This window comes from Dryobates pubescens, chromosome 13 (genome assembly GCF_014839835.1).
Source record: "Dryobates pubescens isolate bDryPub1 chromosome 13, bDryPub1.pri, whole genome shotgun sequence".
Classification (NCBI taxonomy): Eukaryota; Metazoa; Chordata; class Aves; order Piciformes; family Picidae; genus Dryobates; species Dryobates pubescens.
This window is the reverse complement of record NC_071624.1, coordinates 16,869,842-16,884,684: the sequence shown is the minus strand read 5'-3', so window position 1 is coordinate 16,884,684 and position 14,843 is coordinate 16,869,842. Positions and strand designations below refer to the sequence as shown.

The following is a 14,843-nucleotide window of genomic DNA, read 5'->3' as shown; positions in this document are numbered from 1 at the left end:
CTTATTAATGCCTTTGCATTCCAGATAAGCCCCTGATGGGTCAGCAGCTAAGTTGGATGATGCTCTCAGTCAGCCACGCTTCACATGGGCACAGACTGTACTTTCTACAGAGGAAGAGACAGGGGGAAAAAAAACACAACAAGTGAGTGTAAGACCACTAATCTTTGCACTGGCCTCCTCCAGAGAAGTAAAACTTTAACTGGAAGAGAAAAGTTCATTGCATTGCTGCAAGCATTGATTCCAGGCACAGCACCTGCATTCCGCTCCAGAGCTGGCGTAGCTGTGAGCTGGGGGCCCCCCCAGGCTGAGCTTTTTGAAGTTTTCCCCAATATTTGTCCTTCCAGGTGGGATCTTTGCCCACCAGGTTTGTTTGCTCGCTGTGTGTGGATACCCAGGCATTTACAAGGCTGTTTTCTTTGCACTGTGGTTAAATGCCTTCACGCCGCGGGTGGCAGGGTTGGGCTGTTAATGGGCTGCTCATGTTGGAGCCACAGAACAAATCAGAGCCCTGGCCCAATAGCCCAGACTGAATTACAGAGCCACAGAGTGGGTTGGCTTGGAAGGCATCTTTAAAGGACACCTAGTCCAACCCCCTTGCAGTGAGCAGGGACATCTTTAACTAGATCAGGTTGCTCAGAGCCCCAGACAATCTGACCTGGAATGTTTCCAGGGATAGGGCTTCTACCACCTCTCTGGGCAACCTGGGCCAGTGTTTCACCATTCTCAGTGTAAAAAATGTCTTCCTTCTCTCTATGCTAAATCTCCCCTCTTATAGTTTCAAACCATCACCTTGTCTCCTGTCACAGCAGGCCCTGATAAGAAGTCTGTCCCCATCTTTCTTCCAGGCCCTCTTTGTGTACTGCGAGGCTGCAGTAAGCTCTCCCTGAAGCCTTTGCTTTTCCAGGCTGAACAGCCCCAACTCTTTCAGCCTTTCTTCATAGGCAAGGTGCTCCAGCCCTCTGATTGGTTTTGTGGCCTCCTCTAGATCCCCCCTGCCAGGTCCATTTTCCTTTTTGTGTTGGGGGTTCCAGAGCTAGACACAGTAGTCCAGGTGGGGTCTTGCCAGAGCAGAGCAGCAGAATCACCAGCCTGGATCCAGTGGCCACGTGGAAAAAAACAGCCCAAGGTATGGGCTGGAAACCTTGGACACTGTGAAACTTTGGGCCAGGACCCATGTCCCCTCTGGAATTTCAACCCTGCCCTGAGTTCCTAGCTAAGGGGGTATGCTTCTTTTCCCCTCTACTCTTCCTAGCCTGATGAAGACAGTTTGAGGGGGCAAAGGCCATCTCAACCTATTCCCTGATCCTGCTTTCAAAGCAGAACCCTCCCTCATCCTGCTTCCCAGGGTTGGGAACAGCTGGGGCAAGTGGTAGGGAGCCAACTTCCATGGAAACCTTGGATGCCAAAGGCTGGAAGCTCCACAGCCATCATTCTCCCTTGGTCAGGTCTGCTGGCAAAAGGCATGAAGTTATCCTGGGGCTCTCCCATCCCTTCCCAGCCTCTCTGGCAACCCTGCCAGGCTGAGTGCTTTGAGCCAGTGCCAGGGCTGCCTTGCTTCTTGTGTACAGCCCCCAGATGATGCCAGAGGATTGCCCCCAGGCAGCTTGAGCATGAATATATCTTTCAGGGACATGAACAGGGTCAAGCTTTTGTGTTCTATTGAATGGAGCTCTGGATACAGATGTGCTGATTATCAGAGGCCAGCTCAAGGCTGGTCCCAAGGCTCAGGGATGGGAAAGGTCGGTGTGTAACATTTCCTGATGGGCATCATTGACATCATGTGCAAACAGCAGTGTTTACATCAGCCTGACAATTCCATGATTCCTTGGTAATTAAAACAAAGTGCAGGGACTATGTGTAATGTTACTGTGAGACAGAACTGCTAAGCTTATTGCCTGCTGTGAAATCTAATGCTGTGTGATAGAAGCAGTAGGTTGAAGCTTCATAGAATCTTAGAATTGTTAGGGTTGGAAGGGACCTCAAGGATCATCTGGTCCCATGGGCAGGGACACCTCACACTAGATCAAGTTGCTCACAGCCACATCCAGCCTGGCCTTCAAAACCTCCAGGGAAGAGGCTTCCACCACCTCCCTGAGCAACCTCTTCCAGTGTCTCACCACCCTCATGGGGAAGAACTTCTTCCTAACCTCCGATCTGAATCTGACCACTTCTATTTTTTCCCATTCCCCCTAGTCCTATAGTCCTATCACTACCTGACATCCTAAGAAGTCCCTCCCCAGCTTTCTTGTAGCCCCCTTCAGATACTGGAAGGCCACAATAAGGTTGTCTCAGAGCCTTCTCTTCTCTGGACTGAAAGCTCCAACTCTCTCAAAGGAGAGGTTTATGGTTGGGCTTTGCTTGTTCAGCATGCTGCCACATCAGTGGAAGGGATTTAAAGATTCCATAAGGACACCTTGCTGTCCCTGTGGTAATTTGCACATCCAGTTTACTGCCTTCAGGTCATTCTGAGGCAGCTTTGGCTGTAAAAAAGAACAATGGACAAAGACAGAAAACGCAAACCAAACCAAACAGGCAAAGAAAAACAAAACCAAAAGGAAGGTGCAGATCATAAGGCTGTGGGTGTGCATGTAAGAGCAGAGTGAGGAGAGGCACCTCAGAAGCTGGCACAAAACATAACAGATGTTTGTTACTTCTTACCCAGGGCAGGCAGCAGTGCTGGGGCCAGCCACAGGACAGGGGCTTCAGCCTGACACAACACACCCGAGAAGGAGAATTTGGTGCATTTACAGCACAGTTGTAAAGATAGGGCTGTGCTGGCCTTGTACCCTTCCTGTAAAAACAAGGGGCATTACACCAGGGGAGGTTGGTGAGGCCCTTTCCACCCTCCTAGCTCTGGGTGGTGCAGCACCTCCCAGAAAAGAAAAACAGGGAAGAAATCCCAGCTCGTGACAGGCATCCTATGCCTTGAACAGCATCCTTATTGCTGAGAACATCTCTGCTGGATCTCCTTACAGCAGCCATGCCCCAGGTGGGTGGCTTAGCATCCTGGGCACAGTGTGGTGTGGAGGTCCACCCCACACCTTCAGGCACAGGCAGGTTCAGTCCCTGCTGCTGCTCACTGTTGGCCTACACAACGAATCATAGAATCAAAAAGGCTGGAAAAGACCTCAGGGATCATCAAGTCCAACCTGTCACCCACACCTCATGACTAACTAAACCATGGCTTGAAGTGCCATGTCCAATCCCTTTTCTAACACCTCCAGAGTCAGGGACTCCACCACCTCCCTGGGCAGCACATTCCAATGGCCAATAACTCTTTCTGGGAAGAACTTCCTCCCCACCTCAAGCCTAAACTTCCCCTGGCACAGCCTGAGACTGTGTCCTCTTGTTCTGGTGCTGGTTGCCTGGGAGAAGAGACCAACCCCCACCTGAAATGCTCACATTTGGTTCAGTTATGTCAATGTGCTAATTGTTGGGTGAGCAGCAACAGAACTGCATGGACTCGGGTCAAGACAAGGAGCTGCAGGATGACAGCTTCAAGCATTTTCAGCAACCAGTCCTGCTCCAGGGCTGGGGTCACCTTGAACATCCCCTTTCTGTTCCAAAACACATAACATGATCTACCCACAGACCACCTCACAACCAGAAAAATGCCATATGGTAATCAAATGGGTTTGGAGATGTTCAGTTCCCACCAGCAGCTGCCACAGCCTTACCTCTTTGCATCCTTTGCCTTGGTAATGGTACCCAGCATCTCCACGGTGTCTGCAGCATGCTGGGAGCAACCAGTGGCCTGGCAGGACCTCAACACCAGGTCTTGAGGCTTTGCTTTAACTGAGCACGGAGGGTATGACTCCTCCCTGAAGCTCATCCCTGAAGCTCATGCAAATCACATTTCACAGCAAGTAGCTGAATCTACAGCAGGGTCCTGTGTGCACAGACAATATTTCTCTTTGTCCTCCTGCAGCACTGTGCTGAACAAATAAAATTTCCTATCCTAAGAATTGTCCCAGAAACAAGGTTTTAAAAGGAGCCCCAGGTTTTATTTCCTTAAACACTAAAATGAAGTAGTTTCTGGTAGCACTAACCAACCACAAGCCTATTTCACCTTCCACAAATGGCAGGCAAATCAAAGCCAGGAATATTTGGAGGGGAAGTAAGAATTATCATATCTCTATCTATAATGCAATAATAATGGCTTGATCTTGTAGAAGAGCAGAAGTTTTCAGGTGGTGATGGTCCACTGAGACACCCCTCAGGGAGAACTTTTCAGGTGGTAATGGTTCACTGGGACACTCCTCAGGCAGAAGTTTTCCGGTGGTGATGGACCATTGAGAGACCCCCTCAGGCTATTCCCACCGCCAGGCAGCATCACAGGGGACATGTCCTGTCCCCCCACACTCAACCTGCCCAAACCCACTGCTTTCACAAGGCCAGGCAAAGGGCACCACGACTTGGAGCCCTGAAGAGCCACTTTACCTCCACGACCTGCTGATGGTTAGGGTTTGACTTACCAAAACATCAAAGGCTTGGCTTAACGTTGAAGTTTTGTGTTTCATTGTGGGTGGCACCAGAAATGCTTTGCTCTATGGTAGGTCCATAAAGGCTTTTGGTGATTTTTTTTTGTGTGTGTTTGTTTGTTTCAAATTACTCTTAAGATTTACACTTTCACAAACTACCTCATGTTTAAACACAACCATCCCCTTCTGTTTTGTCACTGTACTCAAAAGCCCCCACAATTCAAGAGAGAAAAAAAAGTATCACCCAAAGCTGTGTATTTGCCATTTCAAGAGGGACAAACTCCTCCCCCCCCAATCATTCGTTTGCAGTGTAATAAAAAGCTCTGGGCTTTGTTTTATTTCTATTTTGGCCACAGTGAGAATATAAAGAGCTGGTGGCAATCAGTGTCTGGGGTGGGATTGGTATGGGGTTTTTAATTCATAGAATGGTTTTTGGGTTGGAAGGGACCTTAAAGGTCATCCAGTTCCAACCCCCTGCCGTGGGCAGGGACAGCTTCCACTGGGGCAGGTTGCTCAAGGCCTCATCCAACCTGGGCTTGAACATCTGCAGGGAGGGGGCATCCATGACCTCCCTGGTCTAGTACTGAGGTCTTAGGGTCATCCCTCTGCTTTGCAGGGTGCTTAGTTAGGCACTGGGCTGGCTGCATTAGCCCAGTGGGTGGAGAAGGCGGCATCCTCAAGCCACCTCCTGCCCAGGTTCCTCTGGATGCCACATCTCACGGCAAGTCCCCCTGTACCGAACTGCGATGCTTCGGGCGAGAGTGGCCCATCCCACCCCATCCCTGCCACCCCCTCATCGCCTCTCACCCTTGATAAAGATTCAAGTTTGACCAAGTCCTGTTGATTTAATCATTTTTTAATAAAGCCATCGTTACTGAGTACACCAAGATTGCCAGTTAAGCTCTCTATATGTCGCTGGAGGTAACAGCGCTGTGATCGACAGCGGAACGGAAAAAGAAACACCCCAAAAACAACAACACCCAACCCCCCCCCCCCAAAAAAAAAACAACCAACCCCAACAAACCCCAAACAACCCCAAACCAACCCCCGAAAGAAACCAAACCAAAGAAACCAAACCGAACCAAAACGAACCCAAACCAAACAAACCCCAACCGAAACGAGGTAGGTTAAAAACCAGCAACACAGACCTTGTTAATGCGACACCCCAACACCACAGGCGGCCATGCTTGCAGCTACTTGAGAACGAAAACCCCAGAAACGCACCGAGAACGGAAATCAACTGAGCAGAGTTCATAAGGACACGAGAGTCAACCTTGAACTAAACGCACGCACACACACACGCGGGTCGGCACGGATGTTCTCTTCCACTGTATGTTGGGTGAACTCCTAGGGAGTGGAGGTGGGGGGCGGTGGTGGAAAACAAGTAGAGATTCAGACCCTCGGCTGAAGAAACCACACATATAGATATATATATATTATTATTATTATTAATTTTTTCTTTTGTTAAGCTCTTTACAAGCCTAATCCAGCAAGGCTGGGGACGTGCAGCTCGTTCTGTGGTCCCCGTCCCCATGCCAGTGCCTGGCTCTGGGTTCGGGGCGGGGGGTGGGGGATGAGTACCCACAGCTCACACCGGTTTTGGCATCGGGGTCCGGTGCCCGCGGCATCCTGGGAGCCATCTGTGGCTGCAAATCTCGCCTCAGGGGTGAGTGGGGTGTGGGGGGGGGCGAGCGTGGGGCTCCTCCGACCGCTCCGCTGTCCTCTCCTTCTCCTCCTCCTCCTCCAATCCCTTGGTCCCGGTGCCTGCGGCCAAGCCCCGGGGTGGGGGAGCAGGCGGGCACCTCCGGAGCAACAAGAAATGGCACCTCTGTCCCTACCGAGACACACCATTACGTGAAGATCCATATAGAAATATGGATTGACAGACTTGACAGAAAATGGTAGCTGATTTTTATTAGTCTAAGGCTAGTAGTTTAGCCATTTAAAATCCATTTCCCAAAAGAGGGGAAAAAGAAAAAAAAAAAACCAACCAAAAAAACCCCCCCAAAAAAACCAACCAACTGTTATTTCTTCTTCCTCTTCTTCTTCTTTTAAAACTCTGTTAAGCCGTTGCTGCCAAAAGCAACACGTAAAATGTTGGTGAAGGCAAGAAAAAAAAAACCCAGAGGTTCCTAAAATTACCCAGCTATATGGTTATGGCCTTCATCACAAAGATAAAAGGTACATTTATTGTGCTGTCTCTCACCAGATTTAATTGGTAACTTTACAACATACTATATATTTGATGCTAGCAGGCAGACAGAATTAAAAACAGACTGTTGGGACACTTGTTTCTTTCCCCTGCTCTTACAAAGTAGGGGAGGAAGGGAAAACCGAAACAAACCAAAACCAAACCAAACCAGAGCAAAGTAAAATTAAAAAAAAAAAAAAAAAAAAAAAAAAAAAAGGAAATAAAGAAACAAACAACCCAAGGAGAACTGATAACCCACTATAACACAGCGTAATCAGGAGACCTCAGGCGGGAGGGGGTCCAAGCGTGAAAGTTCCATCCCTGCCCCGCAGCCTGCGCCCCCGGGGGCTGGCGGGCGCTGGGGCAGTGGTGTTCCTCAGGGCCCCTCCGCATCTGCCTCTACAGTGTTAGTCCACGTGTTTTAATTGTCCTTTAAATTAGGAATAATGCCATGGTGGTTGAGTGCCAGGTGCTCCTCTGTTACCAGTTCATCATGGAGTTTCTGTTGAGGGTCATGAAAAACACCTGGCTGCTTCCTCCAGATCTCACCGATGCAAAAAATACCTGTTTGGAAGCAGGAGCGAAGCTTATTAGTTGTTATTAGAAAGAAGGGGGGAAAAAAAGATCTGTTATTTGTCTTGGTGAACAAGGAAAGCAGGACCTGGCCCACACCCTGTGGTTTCCTCTACCTCAGCCTCCCTCCCTGCTCCTTTTCTCCAGCTGACAGCAGGAATTTTGCATGAACCCATTTCCCGGTTCTCAGTTCAGGGGCTGGGGCTGGCCCATGCCAGACTGGGATCAAATGAAAGCACTTATTAGTAAGCACGGCAATAAAACCTCCCTCCCTATCACTACCAAAGAGAGCAAGGTTTGGAACGCCTGAAGAATGCCAAGTTTATCACCTTTTATTGCCACAACCCCATTGATTATGCAATATTAATAAAGACTGCTGTCAGTGGTTCAGCTTTTGCTAAAGGTTAACCATTTGGGTCAATATCTGCCTTGGTGTGAAATGGTTTTCCTTGGAAAAACTTCTGGAATTTCAGCTGTTCCTGAAAGTAAAGCTTGGGGGGAAACTCCTTTAATATGCTCAAAGTACAGAAATGTACCAGGACTTTCAAAGGAAAATAGGATTTTTGGTACTCCTGGCAGGATCTTGTCAACATTTGACCCCAGTGGATGTCTTAAAAATGAAGTTATGATATGCAAATATGGAGGGGAACAATCTGAACCCTCTGACCTTTCGACCTCCCCCCCCCCCAAATAATTCTATCTTCCTATGACTTTTATCATGAACCATTTAGCCAGAAAGAGAATCATAGAATTGTTAGGGTTGGAAAGGACCTCAAGGATCATCCAGTTCCAAGCCCCCTGCCGTGGGCAGGGACATCTCACACCAGATCAGGTTGCTCACAGCCACATCCAGCCTGGCCTTAAAAACCTCCAGGGATGAGGCTTCCACCACCTCCCTGAGCAACCTGTTCCAGTGTCTCACCACCCTCATGGGGAAGAACTTCTTCCTAACATCCAATCTGAATCTACTCACTTCTAGTTTTCCTCCATTCGCCCTAGTCCTATATCAATCATTGACGCCCTAAGAAGTTCTTCCCCAGCTTTCTTGTAGGCCCCCTTCAGATACTGGAAGGCCACAATTAGGTCTCCTCAGAGCCTCCTCTACTCCAGACTGAACAGCCCCAACTCCCTCAGTCTGTCCTCCAAGGAGAATCATAGAATCACAGAATGCTAGGGGTTGGAAGGGAGCTCTGGACATCCTTGAGTCCAACCCCCCCACCAAAGCAGAATCACCTAGTGCAGGCTGCACAGGAGTGTATCCAGGTGGGTTTTGAAAGTCTCTAGAGAAGGAGAAAATAGCTTAAGATACACCAAAATGCATTTAAAAATGCATGAAAATGTTTCTGCAGCAGCGCTCAAATCAGGGCCCCTTACACATCCTCACTGCCACCATTTCTCAACTTCTAATGTTTACTGGGCAACCTCCCTAGCTAATGTTCAGATGCAAGACTTGGGATGAAGTCAAACCAAGTCAGCACAGGTCTCAGCTAGAGGTGGAAGAGATCTTGCAGATCTTCCCACCCCAGGCTGAGGTGTGCATCCCCTGGAGAGAATTAACTGGGAGTGGGTTTATGAGTGGCACTTATTAAACAGGACCTTCAGATTACTACTTATCCTCAAGCCTGAAATTCTAAAAGTAGCTTGTAGCTTACAGCATGGATACAAGCTTTGAAGTGGACTTACCTTATCATTTCTTTCACATAGAAACTTTAATCTTTGAGCTCGCTTGTGCATAAATACTCCATCCAAATGTCCTGTCTCCACTGACCGGATTTCAATAGCTTTCTCTCCCCAGCCCATTATTTGATTGGAATGAATGTAGGCTGTCAAAAAGGAAGCGTTTGGGAGGTGTTACAACGTGTGTGGAGCTAAACATCACACAGTGGGCAGAAAAAAAAATCTCATCAGCTGTTTTCCAAAGCCTGTGCGGATCAACGGCAGAGCTCTGGCTGCTGGAGGCACAGGCCTGGCTGCCTGTGCCTGCAGGGAGAGTAGCCCTTCCAGAGCACTTTTCATCCAGAAATTGCTGAGTAATTTAAACAGAAGCATCACTTCTCCTGAGTCCTGCAGGTGAGGAGGTGGGAAGTGGCTTAACTCCATGGGTCGTGGACAGGGCCAGGAGAGCAACCTGAGTGCTCCCAGCTCTGCACCTAACCCCTCTTCCACTCAATACAGTATCTCAGCAGTGCAACTATTTGTATTAGTTTATACTTAAGATAAAGTAGAGCTCAAATGTTCAAGAAGTCTCTTGTTACCGAGGTCCAAACTGCAGAAAATTAGCAGTTGCATCTCCTCTCTGGCTGAGAGAAATCTCCTTTGATAAACAAAAGCCCAGATGACTCCATCCCAGCATTCTTAACCCCTCATCTCGTCACTATTTTAAGCAGGTGAAGAGGAAGGGTTGACCTACCCACAGAAGTAGGCATTTCTCCCCACTGGAGCACCACATCTTTAGTTATCCGCCCGTAGGTGTTGACATAGACCCCTTCATCCTCGTAGCACACAAGCATCTCCATCCCCTCCGTCTTAGGCAGGATGACAATGGCGTGAGGAGTGATATTGCCCTGAATCTGCAGTTAAAACAAACCCTCTAAGTCAGAATTGCATTGAATGGAGGAAGGGGGAGGGGGAAGGGAGCAGAGCTTTGCAAAAACAAAACCCCAAATCAGCCTGAGAACAAACCCTTCCATTCACCAAACACAGGCATTGGCTTTCAGAGATAAGCTTGAAGGGGAACAAAGTGAAATGTTTACCCTACCATCAGAGCTGTCTGATGTGTTAAGGATAAACGGGTTTGGCAATTATAGACAGATCACAACACAAACGCCCCCAAGACTGATGGCTGGCACTTGGCTGGAAGACAAAGAAGTGACTGCTGACTTTATGAGTGAGTCCACCTCCCATTGCAAGTGAGGCAAACAAACCCAGAATTTTGCAGGTCGCAATAGGGAGGAAATATTCCCAGTTCTTAGCAATCAGTCTCTAGCTCCAAGGGCAGCTGCAGTGACTTCCACCCATGTCTGTCCTTCCATAGCTAAGACATCCCAAATTGCCCCAGAATTCCTCCCTACCCTTCCTACCAGTTCTCACAGAGCAAACTCTGCTGCTTAGACCGGATTCAGCAGTTCCTGGACCTGATTAATGACACAGGCTCTCCCAGACCAGTTCCCAATGCTGTTTGGGACAGCAGCATGGACAGAGTTCAAGCAAGCCAAGAAGAAAACCCTCATCTACAGTCTTTTTTATAGCACTGGTTCTCTCCTAGAACAGCTGATGAACCTGAGAGGGGTCCTGTGATGAGAGCCTTCTTTCAGGGAGTTTGGGAGTTTTGAGAGGCAGGTTTGCTGAGATTTGGGCTAAGCCAATCCTGCAACTTTCACCTAGGCAGACTGTGCTGCCTCAGCAGGAACAAGTGTGGCTGAGTACATCTGGGACACCATGCAATGGGACAGGGCATCCAGTTCATGGTGGGTCTGTGCTGTCTAACAACCCAGCATGTGCTTTCATGGTATCTTGCCCTGCAGAGAGCTGCCCCATGCAGTGCACAGGCAGATTCTCCTTTCTGTGGGATGTGGCAACCTTAAACCTTACTGCTTGGGCATGAGGCTAGTGCCAGTCTGTGCTAATGAAGTATGTGGCACCTTAGAGTCCTCTTCGACCAAGTATCAATGAGGATAGCACATACACAGAATTAACCAGGTTGGAAAAGACCTTTGAGATCATCAAGTCCAACCTATCACCCAACACCATCTAATCAACTAAACCATGGCACCAAGTGCCTCATCAAGTCTCTTTTTAAACACTTCCAGGGATGGTGACTCCACCACCTCCCTGGGCAGCACATTCCAATGGCAAATCTCTCTGAAGAATTTCTTCCTAACATCAAACTAAACCTCCCCTGGTGCAGCTTGAGACTGTGTCCTCTTGTTCTGTTACAGGTTGCCTGCAAGAGACTAACCCCCACCTGGCTACAACCTCCCTTCAGGTTGTTGTAGAGAGCAATAAGGTCTCCCCTGAGCCTCCTCTTCTGCAGGCTAAGCAACCCCAGCTCCCTCAGCCTCTCCTCATAGGGCTTGTGCTCCAAACCCCTCCCCAACTTTGTTGCCCTTCTCTGGACACGTTCCAGCAAGTCAACAACTTTCCTAAACTGAGGGGCCCAGAACTGGACACAGGACTCAAGGTGTGGCCTAACCAGTGCTGAGTGGAGGGGCAGAATGACTTCCCTGCCCCTGCTGGGCACACTATTCCTGATGCAGGCCAGGATGCCATTGGCCTTCTTGGCCACCTGGGCACACTGCTGGCTCACATTCAGCCTACTGTCAACCAGCACCCCCAGCCATATCCATGGCAAAGTGTCACCTAGGAGGTCACCATTTCTGAGCCTGTGCAAACCGTGCTGGTGACCCACGTCAGTCACACAGCAGCAGTCTCCTGTGTACTCACATGAGATGGTATATAGATATCATAGGAGTTCCCAGAATCTACATCAATCACATGGAAACCAGTGTGTGATCCAAAGATGACCTTGAGTCTCTGACCCTCTTCTACAGTGAGATCCACGAGCAAGGGCTTGTGCTGGAGATCTGCAAAAGACTTTTATAATCCCTGCAGTGAGTACCAAGGAAAGCCAACAAATCCCCAGGCAGCAGCCTGACATGGTTTAGAAATCATATTTCTTTGACTGCTGCCTGCTAAGTACCTGGTTATTTATAGTCATGTCTCTCTGTTCCTATGTCAGATGCCTCAAAATGTATTACCCACTTGCTCCAGCCTCCCCAGATGATGAGTGCTCACCCTGGCCAAGCACAGCTCTCTTCCCCCAGCAACTTGAGGCCAGCCTGAGGATTTGGTCTCTAAGGCAAGGTGACAGCTCAGTTTTACATGAATATGGAGAGCCAGCACATGGAGACCTCCAATGCTGGTGCTACTCTGGGTAACAAGGGCAAAGTGTATGGAGAGCTGTGACTGCCCACCTCCTTTCTCAGCAGGGATCACTGTTCCAGTTTGGGCAGCTGAAATGAGTTAGATCAGCCAAGATTTGCCTTTCTCTGGATGCAGGCTGGGAACAGCTTCTTGGCAGGGACTGATCCAGAACAGAGTATCTCTCCATGGCTGAGATCCTCAGCAGGAGGGTGAAATGCCCCAAAGGAGAGAAAAAGGCTTTTGGTTGTCTATGCAAGGAGCACTCTGACTCCTGACAAGGAAAATCAGTAGGCTGTATTTTCCACTCTCCCGACAGATCCTTGCCTATAAGGCAAGGAAAAGAACCTCAGCTCCCCCAGACTGGAGAAGCAGCACCAGGAGCACTAAGCAGCACCCTCAGCAGAGCCTGCAGAGGCTGGATCCCAGGCCATCTTAATGCTCTCTATGTCACTGAGCCCATTTATTCTGGCTTTTGTTCAGAAAAAGCAAACGTGACCTAATACTGAACAAGCCCATTTGTGCTGGAAGGATGCAAAATGAGATTACTCAGCATGAATGTCTCCAGAAGGCATGGCCTTTTGTGACTTGTCCCTGCACAGAACTTAGGAGGAAAAGTGCTTTAAAGGACTAAGTGCAAAATAACCCTTGGCAGGTTATAGAGGAGAAAGGTCTCACTGGAGGAAACTGAGGTAGATGAAAAGGGAGAGGGGAGAGGAGTGGTGTTGGGTCACTCCCCTGGACTTTCTGTGCTGAAACAGAATCCATATTGGACCTTGCAAAATGGAAATGGAAAATAATGCCAACCAGTTTTCATGGTGTATTTGAGAAATGAGTCAGAAGTTAAAAAACCAACCCAAACCAACCCCAAAAACCCCAACTCATGGACATCTGGTCAGTTTCCTGCAAACGGTCCCAAGCAAAGCCTGCCAGCATAAGCTAACATTGACACTTAATTAGTAGCCATCATCAGAAGGTATCCCATCTCCTGTGCCTGCCAGGCATCCCAAGCAGCTCAGCTAGGTTAGCAAGAGGCCTTTCTGCTCTGCACAACGCAGGAATCTCCTGTGTTTGCCATTCCAGAGGGTATTTTGGCTAAAAGAGAAACATACCTTAAATGCCATAAACTTGTGATATGGTTTAGGAGCCCAAGCGTAGATCTCTACAGCACTCTTTAAGGCAATCACCAAGAACTTGATTCTCTCATATTTCACTGAAATGAAAACAAAGCCAAGTTTAAAAACATTCCCTTTCTTTCCATGAGCCTGAAGAACTCATCTCCAGGAAACAGCTCCTCAGGCTGTCTCTGTGGGTTCTCGTTGGTTAACTACAAGGAGATGAATTCCAAATTATTTGGTAAATGCATGGAGATGGATTCCAAAGTAATAAATGCTTGGAGGTGGGTTCCAAATTATTTGGGAAATGCCTAGAAATGGATTCCAAATTATTTAGTAAATAGATGGAGATGGGTTCCAAATTATTTAATAAATGCTTGGAGATGGATTCCAAATTATTCAGTAAATAGATGGAGATGGATTCCAAATTATTTAGTAAACAGATGGAGATGGATTCCAATTTAATAAATAAATGGAGATGGATTCCAAATTATTTAGTAAATAGATGGAGATGGATTCCACATTATTTGGTAAATACATAGAAATGGATTCCAAATTATTTGGTAAATAGATGGAGATGGACTCCAAACTATTCAATAAATACATGAGAGATGGATTCCAAATTATTTGGTAAATAGATGGAGACAGATTCCAAATTGTTTGTGGCTATGGCCTGCCCACACTTTTAAGAGGAATTGTCAGGTCAGGTCTAAGACTAGAGAAGAAAACTGCATCTTTTCAGGCATTTTTTGTTTTGTTTTTTTTTGCTTCAGAGAGGCCACTCACCAACTTTGTAGTGGATGCATCCCTCCAGGTCCCCAACTGTGATCCAGCCCTGCTTCTTCTCCACTTCAGGGTCGTTGTGTAAAATCCTGTTTCTCAGCCAGGACAGGTAGTACACACGCAGCTTGTTCTTCTTTCCTGTTGGCCAAGCAGGTTTGTCAGAGCAGAGCATGCAGGAAAAAAAGCTTTCCCAGCAAGGTGAGGCCACACCTTGAGTACTGTGTCCAGTTTTGGACACCTCAATACAAGAGAGATGTGGAGGTGCTGGAGCCAGTGCAGAGGAGGGCAACGAAGCTGGGGAAGGGCCTGGAGAATAAATCTTATGAGGAGCAACTGGAGCTGGGGATGGGTGGTTTGGAGAGGAGGAGGCTGAGGGGAGACCTCATTGCTCTCTACAACTACCTGAAAGGACGTTGCAGAGAGGCTGGTGCTGGTCTCTTCTCACAGGGAATTAGTGATAGAACAAGAGGGAATGCTCTCAAACTACAACTGGGTAGCTTTGGATTGGACATTAGGTAAAAAATTTTCCCAGCAAGAGTGGTCAGGCTTTGGAATGTGCTGCCCAGGGAGGTGGTTGAGTCACCACCCCTGGATGTGTTTAAAGGTGGTTTGGATGTGGTGCTTGGGGATATGGTTTAGGGGTGAACCTTGCAGAGTAGGGTTATCAGTTGTACTTGGTGATCCTGAGGGTCTTTTCCAACCTGAATGTTTCTATGTTTCTGTGTGCATGCATGGAAACTCTTGAGATTTCAGGGCTTATCTGCAGCCCCATGATGACAA

The 14,843-nt window shown here is 48.1% G+C and overlaps 1 protein-coding gene across 3 annotated transcripts in view; it reads right to left on the bottom strand.

Annotated features, from left to right (window-relative positions):
* Window positions 1-6,885: 6,885 nt before the first annotated feature.
* TNIK (TRAF2 and NCK interacting kinase) overlaps window positions 6,886-14,843 on the bottom strand; it is a 198,747-nt gene continuing 190,789 nt past the window's right edge. For all 3 annotated transcript variants that reach the window (XM_054166449.1, XM_054166452.1, XM_054166451.1), the window contains 6 exons: window positions 14,067-14,201; window positions 13,278-13,378; window positions 11,689-11,838; window positions 9,656-9,815; window positions 8,929-9,068; window positions 6,886-7,236 (listed from right to left, as the gene is read on the bottom strand). In XM_054166449.1, the coding sequence (XP_054022424.1) occupies window positions 7,153-7,236; window positions 8,929-9,068; window positions 9,656-9,815; window positions 11,689-11,838; window positions 13,278-13,378; window positions 14,067-14,201 (770 nt within the window). In that variant the 3' untranslated portion in view covers window positions 6,886-7,152. The remainder of the gene's footprint in view (window positions 7,237-8,928; window positions 9,069-9,655; window positions 9,816-11,688; window positions 11,839-13,277; window positions 13,379-14,066; window positions 14,202-14,843) is intronic.